The sequence below is a fragment of the Pyrgilauda ruficollis genome, unplaced genomic scaffold (assembly GCF_017590135.1).
Source record: "Pyrgilauda ruficollis isolate IOZ18807 unplaced genomic scaffold, ASM1759013v1 scaffold2, whole genome shotgun sequence".
Classification (NCBI taxonomy): domain Eukaryota; kingdom Metazoa; phylum Chordata; class Aves; order Passeriformes; family Passeridae; genus Pyrgilauda; species Pyrgilauda ruficollis.
The window spans coordinates 30693963-30714729 of record NW_024519206.1 but is presented as its reverse complement, the minus strand read 5'-3'; the positions used below and the strand labels follow the sequence as shown (position 1 = coordinate 30714729).

At 39.3% G+C, this 20767-nt stretch overlaps 1 protein-coding gene across 2 annotated transcripts in view; it reads left to right on the top strand.

Moving 5' to 3' along the window:
* Window positions 1-20767, top strand: part of HECW1 (HECT, C2 and WW domain containing E3 ubiquitin protein ligase 1) — a 250387-nt gene that overhangs the window by 163976 nt on the left and 65644 nt on the right. For both annotated transcript variants that reach the window (XM_041466427.1, XM_041466428.1), the window contains 4 exons: window positions 2845-3014; window positions 15063-15205; window positions 17199-17299; window positions 18556-19929. In XM_041466427.1, coding sequence (XP_041322361.1) covers window positions 2845-3014; window positions 15063-15205; window positions 17199-17299; window positions 18556-19929 — 1788 coding nt within the window. The remainder of the gene's footprint in view (window positions 1-2844; window positions 3015-15062; window positions 15206-17198; window positions 17300-18555; window positions 19930-20767) is intronic.

Below are 20767 nucleotides of genomic sequence, written 5' to 3'. Positions count from 1 at the left end.
CTTTGCAAACCATAGATGAGTTATCTTTGTAGCATTTCCTCATGTACCTCCAAGAAACACACTCTAAAATTACAGTGTACAGTGGACAGCAGGGTATGTTCCAGCCTTCTGGAATTCATTCATTCAACCAAATATTTAAATACAGTTAGCCTCAGACCTTCACTTAAAAGTTTAGTATCTTCTGAACTTTTTTCTGAAGATGATAGAGAAAATTATTTGCATTTGGGAAGCAGAATGGCTGTGATTCTTCTGTTAGGGAGTTATGCTGGAGTGGTAAGAGTTACAGCAGCAAGTTACAGCAGATAGTTACAGGACCTACAGATAGGTTTTGCTTCAAATGAAATGAAATTCTGCTTGTCTGCAAATATCCATGTAGCTTTATTAAGAGCTTTTTCAGTGGTGATGCTCTGTTTTTCACAGTGATGAGAATTTGTGGTGAGATATATAATTGGGATATTTGTCCTTAGGAAAGCTAATTCTGCTAGCATTATTCATACTTCGGACAATAAAATTGAAGTTTCTAACTGACTTTTTTTTAAAAAATCTGATTTACTGTGTAATTTTTGTAAGAAAATTACATCATAATATGTAATATTAAATATTATAATATTTTGTGCCATGTTCTTTGCTAAATTACTTTTTTTCTCCTCATCGAATACAAAAATGAGACTATTAACTGAGGCTAGGAGTATCTTCATCCTCATGGCTGTGCTCTAATTCCCATAACTGGAAAGAGGCTGGTAGGTCATCCTCAATGTATTTTCATTATGCTATATGATCTATAAGTATATATAATTAAGTGCTAGGTATTTTCTATCAGTAGAAAACTATCGGTATTTTGTTTCTCAGTGGTACCCAAAGATAGCATGGTATCTCTTTGAAGGAAAAAAAAAAAACCAAACCAAACCAAAACACAAACATATACAACAATGAATATTTCAGTTTCAGACTCTTTTGAGGAAGTATCAGAGAAAAAGAAAATAAGATCCCAGAGGTCTTTCTCTCCTTTCATATTAGCAGCCTGAGCTAATGCACTGCTAGTCCTTGTCATTCATACTCATTTTGCAATCTTGATTTCTATTTCTTGAATGCATTTCTAACAGTACAATCTCCAAAGCAAAAGAGCTTGCCATATAGGATTTCAGCAGGACTGTTAGATGAGATACATGCTGGTTGCACAGACATTTTGCACTCAGAAAACAAAAAAGGGGGGGAAAAAAATCAGTGTTATCTTTTTGAAGCAGATAATTTTCTTTGTGTGATAGGATTGCTAGGACTGTGGCAGTACATAGTTTCAGCAATGTACTTTCAAATAAGCTCTTAGTAGTGATGTCCTCTATTTGTTGTTGTTGTTTTTTTTTTTTTTTTTTTTGTTTGGGGTTTTTGTTTGCTTGGTTTTTTTTTGTTTTTTGTTAGACAATGTCTCAAGAATGAGATTCTTAAACTACAGTCTGTTTCAGGACCATCTGTCCAACAGCTTTTGAATATCTGCAGCATGAATTGTGTGGTGGAATGCATTATTAAAAACAAAGGAAAGAAAAGCAATTCTTTTTAACTTGCGCATTTTATTGTGTTGGCTATTAGCATATGTTAAGGAAGCAATACACAACTGGGTTTGATATAGCTATTTTCTGGAAAAAATACTGATAATGGTGCAGTGTGTATGATTTTCAGAGTCATCCAAATTATCTGCCTTGAGGGTTTTTCATGGTCTCCCACAACCTGCCAGAATAATTGGGGTTTTAATCAGAAGAGAATTAGAAGACTGTGAAAATTAATGTTTTCAAAAACTGCCAGAAGAATAAATATGTGTTTAAATTGAATGTTTAGGTATGCATCTGTGCAGTTTTAGAAACCATTATGTCTAATACTTTTTATCTCTCCAATACAGCAAGAGGAAATAGGCAGAATGCAGTACAGTGCTTATAGCCTGATGTGAAATAAAACTTTAAAGAGAGGAGAATCTCCATTCAAAGAGTGGTGGAAAATAAATTAACTACTGAACTCGCTAGTAGGAATAAGTGTTTATATGTGCCAAAGAAAGCTTAGAAATGTATCTGGAAAAAGAGAAGACCAAAGGGGGCAGTCTGTGTCTCTTGAGTCAGAATTATGATATACCAGCAGATTAGTTTGCATTTCATCAGCTTCACAGGGACAGATCATAGTGGGCATTGTGTCTTTCTTCAGAATGTTATGGGGAAATTTTCAAGTAAGTTCCTGGGCATTTTTTGTGTGTGCAACATACATTAAGCTTCCTGGGAGTTCTGCAGCTTTAAAGCCCTTCTTAAAATTTGGATATTATAGACAAGAGTTTTCCTAAGGTGAAGTTAACCCATGCAGGGAGAAAAATGATTTGAAGTCAGAAAAAATGTAAAATGACTTCTCATGTAGAAAAAAGTGGTGTAAAAGGTAAGATCTATACAGTGGTAAAATTGATACCTAGGAAAAAATGGCATCCACTGGGTACCAAATGCCATGGCCTTGACAGTAAATGACAGGATCTCTTTTTCAGAGTAGTCCTTCCACTACAGTCAGGCTGAGCAAGTGCTCAGCTTATTAGAAAAATTAGTATATCACTTGAAGTTGCATAAATACTGATTTAGAAGCTGAAAGAGTTCTTCACAATCAGGCTGTAAATTTGCAGTTTCATTATGTAATAATTTGTAAATTCTAAATCACAAGACCATTATGGTTTGGCATTACATTGCCTTACAACAAACATAGTGATTTTTTTCACATTACTGCCGTATTATTTGAGTTCATTACTAGTTCCCTATATATTGTTCCTAGCATCCCAAAGAGATGCCTGGAATGTAAAAAATAATGTGGTTCTTTACCTTTCAGATTTCCAGGCTTTTGGTCTGAAGAAAGGGATGTTCTTCAATCCAGATCCTTATCTGAAGATTTCCATCCAACCTGGAAAACATAGCATCTTCCCAGCCCTTCCTCATCATGGACAGGAGAAAAGATCTAAGATCATATGTAACACCGTTAACCCTATCTGGCAAGGAGAGGTAAGCAGCTGGAGAGTTAAGCTGAGACTTTTCTTAAAACATGGACACTAGTATGATCCTTTTTTTTTTTCCTTTTAATTGAGTTCTTGGCTAAATAGTTCTTGACCTAACTGTGCTTGATGTATTCTATGACTACTTGTCTCGGCAATTAGCTACAAAGATGGGTGGTACATTAAAACTTTTGGTATACTTTCAGTGTAGGTTGAACTTAATTGGTGTAATTTATAAAGTTGTTAATTATTGAAGGCAGGCATAAAACAGAATTGAAAAATAAACTTGCATAGCATGAAAGGCTGCTGCTGGATTGTTATAGTGTTCTTACACAGAGACATTATATGAAGCACAACAAGTACGGCAGGCAAATAAATAGAAGCAATATGATTGAAAAGCATCAGTGGCAATACAAATCAAAGGCAACTTTGGCACATTTGGCCATCACCTTGAAGAAATAGTCCCTAGTCTGCTCCTTTTTGTTGGAAGGACTTATATGTATTAATGAGATCTGAGAGTTCAATTGCTGCCTGCTGTTTTTAAATTACACGCAAAATGGCAATAGGCAGCAAAGAATAAGGAATCTCTTTGGAATTAAAGGAGCCTGACATACTGGGTGTGATTTACTGGTGTGCTCTGTCACAACGATATCTCCACTGCAGGAAAGAGTAAAAGTAAATAAATACACTGCACAGATTTATTCAAATTAAAATGCAAATTGTAAAGTAGCTGAGGGATAATTAGGTCAAACTCTATAGAGATGGAGCTGTGAGTGGGCAAAAAGACAGCAGAAATAGGATTGAATTCTCCTACCTGGACAAACTAGATACCACATCAGCTTATGTGGAGAGTGGGGGAGATTATATGACTGGAAAAACAACCTTGAAATTAGTTAGAGAAAAATCCCTTCTATCAGGACTTAATTCAGGACATTGTTATGAGGCATCCACCAAGTCATAACTTCTTTGTGAAGCCAAGCATCAGATGTATCTGGTTGAGAGGTCCCAGGTCCAGCTGTGGACATGGTCAAGCTAGAACTGGCATGGAGGATCAGGCAGTTGGCAGAGACCTTTCAGTGAAGTGCATAAGACACAGAACTAGAGGGGAGCAGGTATGAAAGGGAGACTTGCTCTCTGTGTGTGTTGCTCAGTACATAGGGTTGTGGCCGTGATAAAATGTCACGGGTGTCTTCTCCTCAAGCTGTGCCAAATGGCTGAGTCTGTGGGCTGACATTTCTTTTCCAAGTGGAGTTTGGCTGCGAGAAAAGGAGAAACAATGAAATGGCCTAATTATGGACATGGGAAAGCAAAAGAGCACAGCTGGCTTCCAGCTTTGCTGTTCAGCCCCCAGGTTCTCTTGATCGCGTGCAAGCGTGCTGCTTCTCCCTTTCTGTTAGCCTGTGAGTGGCAAGGGAGTGTAAAAGAGCCAAGCCATGGTTCAGCATGTTCTCCTTCTGCCTTCTCCTCAGCTGATATTGGGATGTTAAACTGCATGCATTTGTGCTGCAGTCTGTGCAATCAGACTGTCTGAACTCCTTGTTTTGTTACTGAAAAGCTGCATTGGTTTCTGCTGCACAGAAGACCATACGCCTGATTTTCTGCAACCTTCATGGGACAAGGGGAGAAGGAAGACTGAAAACTGTTGCTGAATCATGGTGGTAGCCATTCTTCTGTCCACTTTTTTCACTCGTGGACCTGAATATATGAAGTGACAAAATACTGAGGACTCATAGCTATTTCATTAAAAGTATCAGTCACAAGCTGTTTTCACAAAAACAAATTTTAGCAATGTATTATTTCAGAAGGGTCATTCTTTTCTTAGATTCTCTGTCACTCCATGTGAATAGAAGGCAAATGTTCTTTTTTTTTCAATTGAATGACCTATCTTATTTGTATGGGATGCTAAACTTGAAAAAATCTGGAATACGGAAATAAAATTATTGAAATATCTGCAGACTAAGATCTTTCTATATGTTCTTGATTACCTTTGAGCAAATTCAGAAAGAGTCAATTCAGTTTTCAAGGGCTTCAGCACTAAAAGTACTACAGACGAAAAGATGACTAATTTACTAATATTAATTTGTTCTTGTATTCTTCCTCATATACTTACCAGGCTGTTTTGTTTGTATAGTAACCACCTGCATTATACAAACACGCTGGGAGCACTCTGGTACCTCAGGCAAATTTTCATCTGTCTCATGTAATATTGATGATCATCTTCATTTCATAGGCTGTTCAAATGCCGTTCAGCACAAGTTATCCTAACTTAAAGCTATTCTTCCATTGCTCTGATTTGCAGTACTTTGTACAAGGAGACATAAGGAAATGGAAATTTCTTACCGATAAGGAGTAGCCAGTGACAATTTGATACTTGCAGCAGGGCTCACCATAGAGGTGAAAGAGCCCTCACACTGAGAATTGTTTGCTGAGACAAGTTAAAGCCCAAGGTGGTGACTTCTCCGATAGAGAGACGTCATTTTGAACCTGTTTCTGTATGTTTTCACATGCTCTTCAGAAACATCTGTAATGTTAAATAAGTGAGTATTGTATCTGCGGAGTTCTCAGATGAAGGAAGGAATGATGAATCTGACTCCATGTTTTCAGAAGGTTAATTTATTATTTTAAGATACTATATTATATTAAAGAATACTATATTACACTATACTAAACTATACTAAAAAATACAGAAAGGACACTTACAGAAGGCTAAAAAGATAATAATGAAGACTCGTGACTCTTTCCAGAGCCCTGACACAGCTTGACTGTAATTGGCTAATAAGTCAAAACAATTCACATGAAACTAATGAAACAATCACCTGTTGGATAAACAATCTCTAACCACATTCCAAAGCAGCAAAACACATGATAAGCAAATAAGATAATATTGTTTTCCTTTTTCTCTGAGGCTTCTCAGCTTCCCAGGAGAAGAATCCTAGGTAAAGGGATTTTTCCAGAAAATATGACTACCACAAGTGAGTGCCTGGAAACCACATGGCACTGGACAGCTTGGTTCTACAGTCCCAGATTAGACAGATATTGCCCTGCCAGCCCAGACAGCTGCAAAAACACAAAGGGTGAATAGTCCTATCATGCTGATTGGAGATCAAACACAAAGAAAAATCTCAGAAGGAAGTGTCCATTTCCCAACTTTTGTGTATATGTAATGGAATTGAGAAGGGTGGATGCTTATCTTCTAATATAGATAGTAGAAAAATAATGACAGTATTTCATATTGAAACAATGTGTGTGCTGTCATATTGTTCAGAAACAGCTCATTTAAAAAGATTTAATTTTTCAGAAATCAGTGAAGTGATACGCAGTTCAGACAAGTAATAGATCACAGGAACAAAGCAAAGTGGTTTAAAAAGTAGTTCATATACCTCCAACTGGATAGGAAATTCTATGGTTTGGCAGATAAAGTACTTAAGGTTTCTGGACTTTACCTTAGATATGTTTGTGGTATTTCTTTCTTAATTATGGGAGCTTGAACAGACTGTTTCCTCAATTCTTGTTTCATTTACTGGTGAGTGGAAGGAGGGCTCTGAGGAATGGCCAACAAGATGACTATAAAATTGGCTGATGGAACCACTCAGCACATTTAAAGTAGTAGGAAGTGTCATCTGTTAAATAACACATTCAATTTCAACTCCAATAATCTAACTCTGGAGGAGTAGATTGCCCTAAAATGGGAGACCACTATTAGGTTAAAAACAATCTCAACTTCCTGTGGTTTCACTCCTTGTTTCTTTGCTTCAGCTTTTGCAAACACTGTTAAAATATAGTTGAGACATAAGAGTGTTTGGAATGGCTGCCTTATCACTCTGAAGACAGCCACATTTCACTAGTGAATTAATTGATGTGAATAAGCAGAGAGCAAGAGAGCTTAACAAATAGCAGTTAGTATGTCGTATCTGATATACAGATGTACAGCATTTTCAGCTGAATAAGTCATGCTTTCTGCACCTCAGATAACTCACAACCTTTCAAAAATATTGCACCTGAATAATTTCTCACGTAAGCTGTCTCTTGAGATTACCAATGCAAAATCAGAAGGAAGCACCCAGGGGCTTGAACACAGTGGGAGGTGGCTTTTGTAGTGCAGGCCATCATCAGTGATAGAAGCATTGAGTTTGGATGCTGCCTGCAAGAATGCCAAGATGCAACTGATTATCTAGTGTTGACTGCTTTCCTTAATAAAGAGTTATAACTTGGGCAATGATTCTGTGATCCTGAATGCTGAACTGGTATGTGATAGACCACCCAGAAGTTCTGAGTCTGAAAAACACTTTGCCAAAGTAGCCAGATCATGCAATAAAGGGTTTATGTTAGCTCTCTTCCTCTCTAGACGCTTTATGTTGGCTGATAAAATAGGTGCTACCTGATGTAGCACAAACCTAGAGTCATACAAGCAGGGGATGCTTGAGCAAAGCTGAATCTTTCCAGAAAAGAGTAAAAGCATTGAAGAAGATGTTTTAATATATTTGAATCAACAGTATAAATTTAAACTAAAGTGGGTTGTTGTACGACAGGTTGTGCTTGATCTGATTTTGATCTAATACTCAGAACGCTAGAATGCTGACAGTCCTACCATGGCCTTATTACGTAATTTCAACAGAGGACCAAAATAAAAGCAACAGAAACATCACACTGGCTGAACTCCTTATTGTTCAACTTGGATAAGCTTTTCTCCCTTCTACTGCCAAATACAAAAGAATATGTTGTAGAAACTTGGAGGCCTTCACACCCAAGCATGAAAACAATATGCAGGTGAAGTGAAATCCAGATCCTGAATTTAGTATGAGTTTCACCAAAGGTGTCATCAGGACTGAGTGAAGCCTTGTGGGTGGTAGCTTCCCTGTATAACATTTCTGCACTCATGTCCAGGTAAAGAGTAAAACATTGTCTGACTACACAGACAAGCTGTAGCTTTACAGCTACAGATTTTAATATCTGTTGTTGATTGAAGTGTGAAAGCCCAAGACAACTTTAACTTCTGCAGGAATTGGCTGTGCTGTGAAAAATCATCTAGAGTTTTTTTAGGATGTTATTTTTCTAAAACTTCATTTTACTTGCAACTCCTGCATCTAGAAGACTATCAGTCTTGCTAGCTTTGTATACTAGTGATGATAAGAGTCTTCAAATATTTTCAGTCTTTGCTGTGCTAATAAATTCATAGACAATTCTGAGATGAATCTGAGGGAGAAATCCAGAAAGCCAATTTTCTGAAAGCCTTATCTGACTTGGAAGGAGTTCAGTAGAAAGGATTGAATCAGACTTTAGAACGTCAACATGTGCATTTATGTGAATCCCTTTTATGGTAGGGAAAAAAAACCCCAACAATTGTGCCATGCCATAATAAGAAAGAACTGCATTGTATTTGTCCCCCTGCAGTCACTGCTGTGTTCCATCAGTCTCTTATAGGCATGTCCCCACCCATGGCAGCAGTGGAGCTCTGCCCTTGGCACTACTGATTCTTCAGTATTTTGTTTTGTCACTAAGGATTACTGTAGAAAGCTTAAGAAACTGGAATTTTTGATGAGCTCATCCAGCTGTTGGTGCAAAGTAGTGTTATATGGGAAAATAATGACATGTAGAGGAGGTTTTTGAATGAAGAATAGAGTAATACAGACAGAAAGTGGCGTGTGCATTAAGACTGTAATTGTTTCACTGGAGTATTTGAAACAAAACTCACTAATGAAATATTCAGCTGAAAGAATAAATTTATCTTCATCCATCAAATGTAATTCACAGCCTTTTAAGATTTACTTCTGCTTCTATCGTCCCTCTACATGAAGGATATCACAAATAAATTTTATTTTTAATTCTATTGCTTATTCAACTCCAAATCAAGAGCCCAATTCTTCCTGTCACCAGTGTGTTAATTTATCTGTCTTTATTATACTGACTTTATTATACTGTCTACCAATTATTATACTGACTGTTTTAAAAGAATTTGACTTGCCCATAACTTGTTTGATGGGTGCTAATGGACGTGTTCTGTTCATTTCAACAACTTCCTTGATAGTGCCACTGAGTCACTGGGATCCATCTGTATGCAGGGATGCAAACAAGTTTGGTAAAAATAAAACTTTCATTTCATAGAAATGAATCATCACCAGTAGCTGGCTTTCTATGAAAACTATTCCAAGCTCTGGAAGTGCTTCTATTCTCTTATGAATGGATACAGATGCATTTTGCCAGGTCAGCATTAGCATGGGCCTTTGTCCTTTACCTTGTATGTCATGCATTAAGGTCCCCTCAAGATCTGTTCACATTAATTAAATTAATCGTCTGTGTCTGTAAAACCATTGCTGAGCCTGGAAGCAAACAGGCACTGAAAAGTAGGTTACTGTTTGAAACTCTTTCAGTGGTGTTTACTACAGTGTTTACAGATCTTGCTTGAAGATGCCAGAAGTAATGTAAAATCAGATATACATTTAGATCATTGAGATGGTGGGAAAGTATGAAAGTTTCAGCTGATTCTAGGTAGCTTTGATTCTGATTTGTGTCTCTGTGAGAGTAAATCTGCCAGAGGCAGCTGTGTAAAATCTGTGTAAATGAAAGAAGAATCCTAATGACTTATTAATGATGGGAGCCAAAATTGATGATACACTGCTTAACCCAAGAAGAGTTAACATGTCAATATGTTGCTGTGATTTTCATTATCGTGCCACTTTTGCTCTTTACTCTCCCTCCATATCTGTTTTTCTGTGGAAATAATTAATTATACCTTATTGATTTTTGATGCCCGAGAAAATATCAGCTAAAGCTTTTCCATTGGCAGGAGCATTTTAAGGATGAGCCTGGTACAGATTCTTCGGTGTGTAATAAGTTTTGCTATAATGCTGTAGCTCTTCTGTTAGTGAGGAATTAATACGATCTCTCTCTACTGTCCTACTCCCTCTTTGCAGTAAACATGTAGGAACAAAGCATCATTGCATCTCTTGCCACTGTAGCAAGTGGGACAGACATTGACAAATGGCTGAAGAAGTAGGGGAAGTAGACAGAGGTAATGAGTTTGCATTAGAGCAAGTCTGTTTCCTCCTAGACATCATCATTCTAGAGAGATGCAATTGCACCCTAAAAAGGAAATAATTGAAGAAAACATTGGGAAAATAATACACATACTAACTTGTTCTATTGATCATGATTTGTAACAATTCTCTGGGTCTGTGTATAATAGCATTTGTGTTCCATTCGATAGATCCATTTCAAAGCAAATCTCCTGCTCTCCCCACTAAAGACACCCGTTGTCATTCCAGAAGTGCATGAACTCAATTACTCTCAGCAGAAGGGAAGTGAACAGGAGTGCACCAAGTGCTTCTCAGGCAATAAATGAGAGTAAATTCAATCCAGGGCACCAGCCTGGAGTCACTTCATGGTAAAATCCTTGTAACTTGTCTGGATGGGATAGTCAGGTGCAGAGCGCCAGCTGCTTTGCTCTCTGCATCCACTCACATTGTACCATAAATCTTAATTCAGACATGGCCAAGGCATTCCAGAGGTTAGGAAACATCTGCAGCTCACAAGTGCTGTTTTTCCCCAGTATACCAAGGACAGCCAATCACTCCTTGCGTTCAGACTTTCTGATTGTAACTTCTTTTTAGGAATACAGACAGCCTGACAGGCAGCCATTTCTTATAACATTCCTAATACATTTCTAGAGGAAATTAAAAGGTTTTCCCCTCTGGAGGTCTGTACTCTTTTCCAAAGCCTCTAACTCACAGGGGTTTTCAATCTGGGATTCTTCCAAATGCAAGGGCAGCTGGTTCAGTATTCGTCCTTTCAGTGGTGGACCTCCTCATCTTTGCTATAAAGGAGAGCTCTTGCATCCCTAGCTGGTAAGGATCAGATACCACATTGACAAAATGGGGTCAGAAGCTATTTCTACGGCCAGGCCCTCTGTGAGAAACAGATTATTCCTAAAGGCATTTCATTCTGCTGAGGCAGTCTGCTATCTCCTCCATGGAGTGTGCTGTCTCATGTATCATCTCAAGCTCTAAGAGCCGTTTTGCAGCAAGTTGGTGTGATAAACAGGGCAATGCACTGGTAGTTACTGGCTTGGGCTAATCAGTGAATAGAGATTTGACTTCCTGTTTGTTACCTGTTCATCCACTGGCTGTGTAGATCACATATAAATTTGTGGTCTGCCCATTACTTGCAAGAGTTTTGTTCTCTACATTTTATATAATGCATTTTACTTTAATTTTTGTTGTGGATCAAGGGAAAACTTCAAGTTCTAGTAATCACTTAAATAAATTGTTGTGAATTGTTATTTACAGGTGTCCTGTTGTCTGCTATTGTCCAAATGAACATATAATCAGTCATTAGACAAAGTTTTCTTCTTGGGCTGTGGACTTGAAACTGTAGCTATTCTGGTTACCACCTGTGTTGAAATCTATTACTTCCTTTGAGATTTTTTTTTTAATTTGAATAAAAGAAAGGCTCAGAGTCACAAACCACTTCCATGAAGGCATTGTCAAGTTTGGTGGACCTCTGAACAGCTGGAGAGGTTAAAGCTTTAGAAAAAGTCATGACATTAGAATTTTAAAACCTGCGAGAAATTATACTTTCACTTTAGTTTTTGACTGTGGGAAAAAAAAGCAAATTTTTGTAAACTTCAGTATACTCTTCTACAGTTAGTCTCAGTGTAAAATTTAGTTTAGTGACTTTGTATTCCAGCAGGTTCCATGAAGTTCTTGACCAGTCTTGCAGGGTTTGCACTAGTCGTTCTGATTCAAAGGACTTAAATTTTTGTGGGGAAGAATAAAAACAATGAATGAACAAGCCCACAAAGTAAGCTGTGGCCCTAGTGAAAACATGCAGGGTAAAGATTACTGGTTTAGATTGTGAAAGAAAATACCCAGTAGTCAATGCCAGATGAAAAAGATAAAAGAATCTGTCTTCAGGTAATGACTGTAAAAAATCATAAGTATTTTAAAAACAGTATACTTGGGCTTATTATTCTAAAGTTTTTATAGTCTTGCTTTTCCTCTGCAACTATGAGTATTATACTTTTTTAAATGTGAAAGCTGAACTTCTGACTTAATTCTGTAACACTAAGAGTTTTAAGAATAAGAAAAGTTCCAAATAACAGAAGACTTACATTTAAAATTGTAATAGTAACATAAAAAAATGTCAGCAGACTTGTTCTTAAAATGCAGCTCTTTTGGTTATCAATGGTGAAGTTTCTGGTCATGTGTTAGAAGCTTCATCAAACTTGCCTCCTCCTGAAGACAGTTGATTTTTATCTCTGTTGTGATTTTGCAGCCTCCTTTTTTACCCCTCCTTGGGATGAATTATTAATCACAACATCCCTGAGTGTTAACCCAAGGGTACTGCAGAATTTATAATCAATGTCTTTTTTTTTTGGATGTTTGTTTGGGGTTTGGGGGGCTTGGGGATATGGTGGAGTTGTCTTGTTTTCCTCTGTTTGGGATTTTGGTGTTTTTTGGGGTTTTTTTAAATTTAGATGTGAAACTTATGCTTTCATTTTCACAAACTGGCCACTGTGTGATAATTAGCAAATATTAGGCAAGGAGAGGATTTAATTAATTCCATCAGTAATATATTAGTACTTTACATTAGTTATATTGGGTAAGGCCATGAAACACAGAGTCCTTTCTCTTCCAGATAGGCAGGATAGTAGAGGCCAAGCAGGATAGTAAAGACCAAGGCTTTCAACAGTGTAAGTACAATCAATATTTTGTGGCTAAGGTACAGGGTCTGGCACTTGTCAGAAAAGACGGTGAAGGACAAGAGGGAAACTAGGATTTGATGGTGATTTACTTCCACTTCCAAAGATTACATCCCAGTCATTAAATGTCACAAGAAACATGTTTTCAAAAGTGATTGGTGATTTTTGAAAATACATTTGTAAATCTCTGAGTTTTCAAACCAAGGTGTTTTGCTGCGATCTGTTTTTTCAAAGGGCTAGAGGCCCATTCCTGCAGTCAGAAATTGCCTTAGAAAAATCTTGCCTGATAAGATTTAAACTAGATGAGAGCAACAGCAGGAGCAACTTCTTAGATAAAGGAAAACTGAATTTATGTAAAATTATCACTGTTTTACAAGCAGTGTCCAAACCCATTTCAGTGAGTTCACTTTTGATCTCAAACTGCAGCTGCCTCCAAATGGCAAAGCCTTTGAGCTCTGCCACAGGACACTTGTGGTCTTAAAGGTTTAACTGTGTTTCCAAAATGCTGCTAGTTTTATGAGTGAGAACATCCTTCTAGAGGAAACATTTGGGAACTGTGATCATGGACCAGGGCCTGGTCCCAGGGCAGTCTTGGTATACCAGAGTGCAACAGTTTGGCAGGTGATGGAATCTGAACACGATTGGATTTTACACTTCTTATGGAATATCCTGGTGTTTGTATGTCTTGAGGCACAGCTGTTCAAGGGAAAAGGGGCATTTTCTTTGGCTGATTCCAATACATCTTCCTTCTTGGTCCACACTCTCTGCTCAGGTGCTGATTATGACTCTGGGAAAGGTCAATACGTGTCCTGTGCAAGGAAGGAGTTATCAGGCTTGGTTCCATATGATACTATGAAAATAAATTTCCATACAGATTCTGATTTGCTTCAGAGTTGCACCACAAAACAATATATTATTGACCTCAAGAGATTTGAATCATTAAACCTACATTTTGCTTTTCACTTGTGGACAGTTTGCTCTCTGTGTGTGTGCATGATCCATCCCACAGAGACTTTTACAATATAGGAGTCAGCAGCACAAAAAAGGAGAATTCATCAAATGGTAAATTGCTCTATGTTACAATAATTCATTTTAAAATTGATTCCCCTCTTCTGCTTTCAAGTGTCATGAACTGGTAGTTACTCAAGGTTTTTAGCAGATGAAATAGTAATAGTAAGACATCTTATTTTTTAAGGCAACTTTCTGTTATACATGGGGAATTCAGGTTCTCCTGTTTGGTGCATTTATTTTAATTGGTTGCCTCTTGCAAAGATGTAGAAGAAAACAAGAATAAAATAACACTTTAGCTCATTTGAATTGTACTTCTCTGATTAATTACGTTTTTGCAAGGTGTGATTAATAGAATATCCCACTCATGTTGGTTTCACTTGAAGTCATTTAAACTAAGCATCTCTGAATTAGACCATGATTCAACAGAGCAAGTGATTTAGGCTATAATTCCAGGCCTTGATAACCCAGAGAATGATTCTGTTGTGAAGACTGGGTTTGGCAGGGGGAAAGCTAGAAAAATCCTTTCATCCATCTCAGTATTCACTTACCACAGAAGCTGTCTCCCAGATCAATACTGATCTCTCAGGTGAACAGTGGTTTGACAGTTTTCCTACTATTGTGCACCACAGCACAAATGTGCTTTTTTGATTGATTATATTCTAGTAGTAGCAGATGTTTGGAAAAATTATTGTGACCTGTGTCACCAGCTCCACACCTGTACTGAATTTAGCCAGTCTAGGAGAAAGCAAAGCCAAGTTACCTAATATATTTCCTCATCACTACTATTTTTAAATTGACCTTTGGGACATCCAGACATCTCCAGGTGCCTTAATGCTCTCATGCTTGTTCCTGTAACCTAAAATATCACTCTCCTTGTTCCTACCCCAGATTTGCATGCACACAGTCTCTAAAAGCTTACTGAAACATTACTGACAAATAGATGTTCTTATGACCAGACCAGGTGAGATAGCAGTCAACACATTTCAATGCACTTGGTGACAGGAGCAGTTTTAGATGGTGCTGTTCCTGTTTTCCCCAGTACTGTTTGTGACAGTAGCCTGTGCCGTGGCTTGCCTTCTGGTTGAGCTCTTTGTGAGACTGTGGCATGAACCAGGGTAGGAAACTGATCCAGATAAATAGAGTTTTCAGAGTTCTTCCTTTTTAACTGGGGGTACAGATGAATAGAAAAGGAGATATTTCAAAACAATCTATCTGAAAAGAGTGATCATGTATCCTTCACCTCACTAGGTCCTCACATCTCTGTGCTGAGGTGTGCCTCTCAGCTGCAGTACTCTGTGTTGCTGTGGCCCCGCCACCAGCTTATTGTTCTGTGCCCTTCTTCTATTTCAGCAATTCAGCTTTGTCTCCCTGCCCACGGATGTTCTGGAAATAGAAGTTAAAGACAAATTTGCAAAGAGCCGACCGATCATCAAACGTTTTCTGGGAAAACTCTCCATGCCGGTTCAGCGCCTCTTGGAAAGACATGCCATAGGGTAAATTTTGCTGCTTACATTGTTTAACAAGAGTGTGTTGCTGTTCTGAAGTCCCTGCTGATCATTATTGTGATATAATGATGTTGAGGGGAAGTTTTTAAACTGACAGTTGTCTGAAAAATGGTGTTGGTTTTAATTAGCATTTATAGGACCATGGGCCAGACAGAATTCCCTCTATAACCGTATGCATGGCATTTTGAAAAGTGAGAGCTAGCATTTAGGAAAGAAAATGTTTTTTGTGTATCATGGCTGCGAATTTGGAGAGTGCAATTTTTTCAATTTGGATATTCTTTTAATGTTATCAGCAGGCTGTTTTCATGTTTCAGGGAATTACCTAAGGGCTAAAAACATGCCAGATTTGTTTCTTCTCTTTCTAATTTCTGGAAAAGGGAAATATTAAAAAAATATATACGTGGCATGTTGTAACTAATGCTTTCTGACCCTATCCTGCTGCCAAGGAAGAACCTTGAGCTCACAAGCGCTGCCCTGCTTCCCCATTGCATGAAAATCCTGGGAAAGTGTGTGCTGCCAAAATAACACAAGCCAATTTAAGGAAGATGGATAGTAATCAGAAAAAGCCAAAAAGCTGTCTCTAATCCTGTAATGTTCAGACCTCGAAGAGCAAGGGAGAAAAAGAATAATCTTCTGAGGAAAGCATATGCAATGCAGTTTCCAAGAAAGCATTTCTGACAATTGGGTCTCAATTCAGCAGAACAGCAGGAAGATGAGCTTGTTGGAAGTGTTTTTGAACAGCTGGTTCAGAAACTGGCTGTGATATTGACAGCTGAATCTACCAGAAGGGACTAAGCTACCTCCCTGTTTCTCAAGTAAAGATAGAGTAGCTTTTTAGAAACCAGATGGATAAGAACAGCTTGGGGAGGTAGAACCCTGTAACTGGTATCACTGGTTTTCCTCTGTATGAGATTTCTCATCATCTTCTGATTATAACTTCCTGTTTTACTTCCTTGTTGTAAACACTGTCTATCTAAGGATATACTTTGCCAAGAGCAGTGCCTCCAACCTGCACTAGATCTTGCTCAGTTTTAATACCATAGTGGCATTTAAATCTCAGACAAGCTCAGTGAAAAGTATGCACACAAGTTTAAAGAGGTTGTACACAAATCTCAAGGTCGTCTCATTTATATGAGTTTCTGATGCATGTGAAACTATGCTAGCAAGTATATTTGGCTCAACTGGAAGTGAACTGTTTCTTTCAAAAGATGTATAAGTATTACTATTTAGTGAACCCGTTACACTCAAGATATGCTTTGCAAAGATTGATTCAGCCTCATTGTGGGCATCTGGGAAGTTAATCTCTTCTATAGTTTCATTCTGTTCTGAGGGGTGGATGAAGTGTGGCAAAGGGAGGGACCTGCACAAGAACAGAATGGAGTCATTGATCAACCTTGTCAGGAAGGTGTTCTCCTGATATTTCAGCTTCATAGAGGTAAGAGGGGTGGAAAGAGATGAAGAGCAGTCACTCAGCCAGTTTAGAGACAGCAGGTGGTGTGCAGGAACTGGCCTGCACAGGGTTTTGTGAACAAGAACAGGAAAGCTGAATTTTACAGACATGGTGAAGGGATGAAAATACAGAAATGCGAAGCTCTGTGAAAAGGTAGATGGTCAGATCTGCAGGGAAGCAAATTCTTGTTACAATAGCTGAAGTGGGAGTTGTTTGCTTCCCGTGTCGCTATTTTCATACCCATACTGCAGAAGTTTCATTCCCACCATTCTCTCTATATTTATACATATGTGCTTGTGTGTCCCAGCAGCCTGTCTTACTCACTTACTCAGCTGTTCCATTGTAATTGAAGACATTGTCCTCTCCTCTGCCATTTGTTCTCTTGTATGCAAGTCAACATGCCCTCATGGCTGGGATGAATAGCCTTTATGTATTTTATTATGGATTTTTCTAGGACACAGTAGATTTATCTATGCACAGTAGACATAGGGTAGGTTATAGTCTATTGTGACAATATTTGTTTTCTTTCAGGGACAGGGTTGTAAGCTACACTCTGGGTCGCAGACTTCCTACAGATCATGTCAGTGGCCAGCTGCAGTTCCGATTTGAGATAACTTCCTCCATCCATCCAGGTAATTCTCAGTCTTAACTCATCATTTATCTAGATTTCTAGAATTTTTTTTGTTTGTTTGCATTCTTTCTCTTTAGAAATCTGCATTAATTCCTGGCTGCTCTGGGCAGCAGTCATGAGCAAAGGGAAGTGCATAAAGTCCTGCATCACAGGATGCATCATGAATCACAGTTTCTTCCCTCTTTCCCCTTAGGACAGAGCTACTGGTGTCTCATATACCCCTGTTATTGGCTGTTCCAAATACTCCACCACATCACTAGGAGAGGAGAGAGTGGAAAACTGAAGTCTCATCTGCTTCTCTATCACCTGCCCTAGTGAAAGTGTTGTATGGGGTGCTATTTGTAGTCATCTGCATTTGAGCACTTCATAAGTAAAAATGGAGAATGTAATAGCAAAGATGATTAGAAAATTTCTTAATTTAATTATTTTTAATGAAAAATTAAAAAGTAAAACAAAAAATAATTCTGTGTTCCACTTCTTGCCTCCCTTTCGGTTTGGTTTTTGTTCATGTTCTCTTGTAGTAATTTGGAAGTGACTGTCACGATGGTCTAAGGTTGAACCGTGGTTTTCATGTCACAGTCTCAACAGTGTTTCTCAGGGACTCTTTGCTTCTCAGGCTCTCTTCCCTCTCCGCTACAGTTTGTCAAGCCAGCAGCAGCTGCATTAGAGGTTGAAAATCACTGCTTTTCACATGCTGGGAAACCCTCATTGCTGTCTTTTGACTATTTGGATGTCATGAAAGAGCCCAGGTTGTTTGACATCTGAGAGGAGGTGGTACAGATGAGGATCATGTCAAGGGATATTTGGGGGAAGTTTTTGCCTTTCAGGGGTGGTGAAAACAGTTCTTTGCATTCTCTGTTGTGGAGTCTTGCCAGCTTTGGTGTGACAAGAAGACTATCACTGAAATCTCAGAGAAGACTTCCCTGATTCCCATAATATTCCTCTGATGCCATTTTGGCTCAAGAAGAAGTTTCAAGAAGGTGTTACCTTCAGGTAGTGCTGCAAGGAGGCAGGGTGCTGCATACAGATTACCACCATGAGTAAACCCATTATTAAATCCAATGTACAAAGACTGCCTAGCGAAAAACCCTCAGCACTTCTTGATAGTTGTTCAGTTGCCTACTCATTTCACACTGTAATATATGCTTTTAATTTTCTCAGATTGCTGTAGATGCTTATACCCCTGCAGCCAACCCTCTGGTTCAGTCAACACTTTTTGTTAAAAGAGTAAGTAATTCCTTTTCCTGTCTCATACAGATGATGAAGAGGTCTCCATTAGTGCAGATCCTGAGCCAGCTGACCTCCCGGAAAGCCCTGTGAACAACCCCACAGAGGAAAGCCTCGGTGAGCCTCCATGCATCAACACAGTGACCTCAGAAAGTGCAGCTCCAGAACAGCTAAATGGATACAGTTTGAACAGTGTCGATAGCCCAGGGGCTGTCAAACTACCTGGGGAAGTCGACCAGAACAGCTTAAATGAAGAGCTAGCAGGAGATGGGGAGGTTGATGCGGTGCCAGTTCCTGAGCCCTTGGAATCCATCCCAGGAGAAGTGCTGCCTTCTTTGAGTGCTACAGACCTCATGGAGCAGTTGGATCTGACGGCTTGCATGTCTCCTCCTGAGCCCGAAGTTAGGGAAAATAACAAAGTCAATTCTGGTATTCAGGGAGATGGTGGAGTCTTGACCAGCATAGAAACAGTAGATATTGATGAGGTGAGTGCAGATGTGCATGCTGGCAAAGACCTAGAGAAGAGTCAGGATGAAGAAGAAGAAGGGGCTTCAGCCCAGGAGGAGGAAGACAACAAGCTACAACTGAGGACCACAGCAAAGAGGAAAAACAGGCCGTGCTCCCTGCCTGTGTCTGAACTTGAGACAGTCATAGCTTCAGCTTGTGGTGAGCCAGAGACCCCTCGCACACACTACATACGGATACACAACCTGCTTCACAGCTTGCCCTCAGCACAGATGAGCAGCGATGGGGAAGAAGAGCAAGATGGTGGTAATGGCAGGGAGAACGATGAGGAGTCTACTGTCAAGGAGGTGATGGATAAGGAAGTGGTCAGTGAGAGTGAGACCATGGCAGCAGAGCCTCCTCTGGAAAACGAGGCTGAAGAGAACTTCAGCCAGAGCACGGTGCCTCCTGGGACCTTGGATGAGCAACTCTCTGACTTGAATGATGGGCTATTGGATGGGGAACCCCCCAGGACAGGAAGTGAGAGCGAGTCAAGCTCCAGGCCCAATGGTGACAACGAATGTGAGGCATGCGACACCTCTTGCTACAGCCCCTCTTGCTACAGCACCTCCTGCTACAGCACCTCCTGTTACAGCACTTCCTGCTACAGCACCTCCTGCTACGACAGTAACAATCGCTTCTCCAGCCATACGCGCTTCTCCTCCGTCGACAGCGCAAAGATTTCTGAGAGCACGGTCTTTTCCTCACAGGATGATGATGAGGAGGAGAACAGTGCTTTTGAGTCAGTGCCAGATTCAGTGCAGAGCCCTGAGCTGGACAGGGAGCAAGTGGATGGCTCCTCCCAGTGGCCAGATGAACTAGTAGCTCATGGTGGGAATCCACAGAGAGCCACAGAGGGTCTAGACACCCCAGTAGCAGGTCCAAGCAGCAGAAGAGAAGGTTAGATCCTGAGAACTGGTGCTCTGGGCAACCCTGATTATCTAGATGTCACAGAAGGCATCAGATAATTGAGGTTTTGAATAGCTCACGGTTTATTTCTTACAAACTCAGGGGCTGTGAGATGGGCCAGATATAAGGGAGGGTTGGATAATTGAGCCTGTCCTTAAAAATCTCAACAAAACCAACTAAATCAGGTAGGGATCTCTATATATGAATTACTGTAGATATACATGCATCATTAAATATCAAGATCATCTACTTTAGTTATGTGGCAGATCAGCATTATCACATCCACCAACTCATTCCTTTTTTCCTGGGATTTTTCCATATCATGTGTCTGATGTGCTGCCATACCTCTGATAGTCAGTGAGAGGACCAGCTTGAGCTTGTCAAAGGGCAGATATGCTGATTCACACCACATAAAGGTCTGGGCCAGTTTCTGTAAATGTTTGTTAGCCATACATAATCATAAGATCTTACAAACAGTTTTCGAGCCCAATTCTCCAAGTGTCAAACAAATGTACCTTAGATATCACAGGGCAACTCAACAGACATTTATATTTTTTTCTTAGATACTTTGGACATTTAACTATATTAAATAAAACTCTTGTATCCCTATCCTTCCCTAGAGATAGAATATACTTTATTTTTTTTTGTCCTTCTAATTTAGGTACTGTTTTTTTCCAACTCCTTCACAGTTAAATTAAGTCCCCCCCCCAGTCCTTTCATGCTCTCTGCAGTTACATGGAGAAGGGGAGTTGATCACTCCTCTCTTCTTCAGCTAGTGTATAATTTTTCTCCAGCTGAAGAAGTGAAGGACTCAGCTCAGGAGTATGAA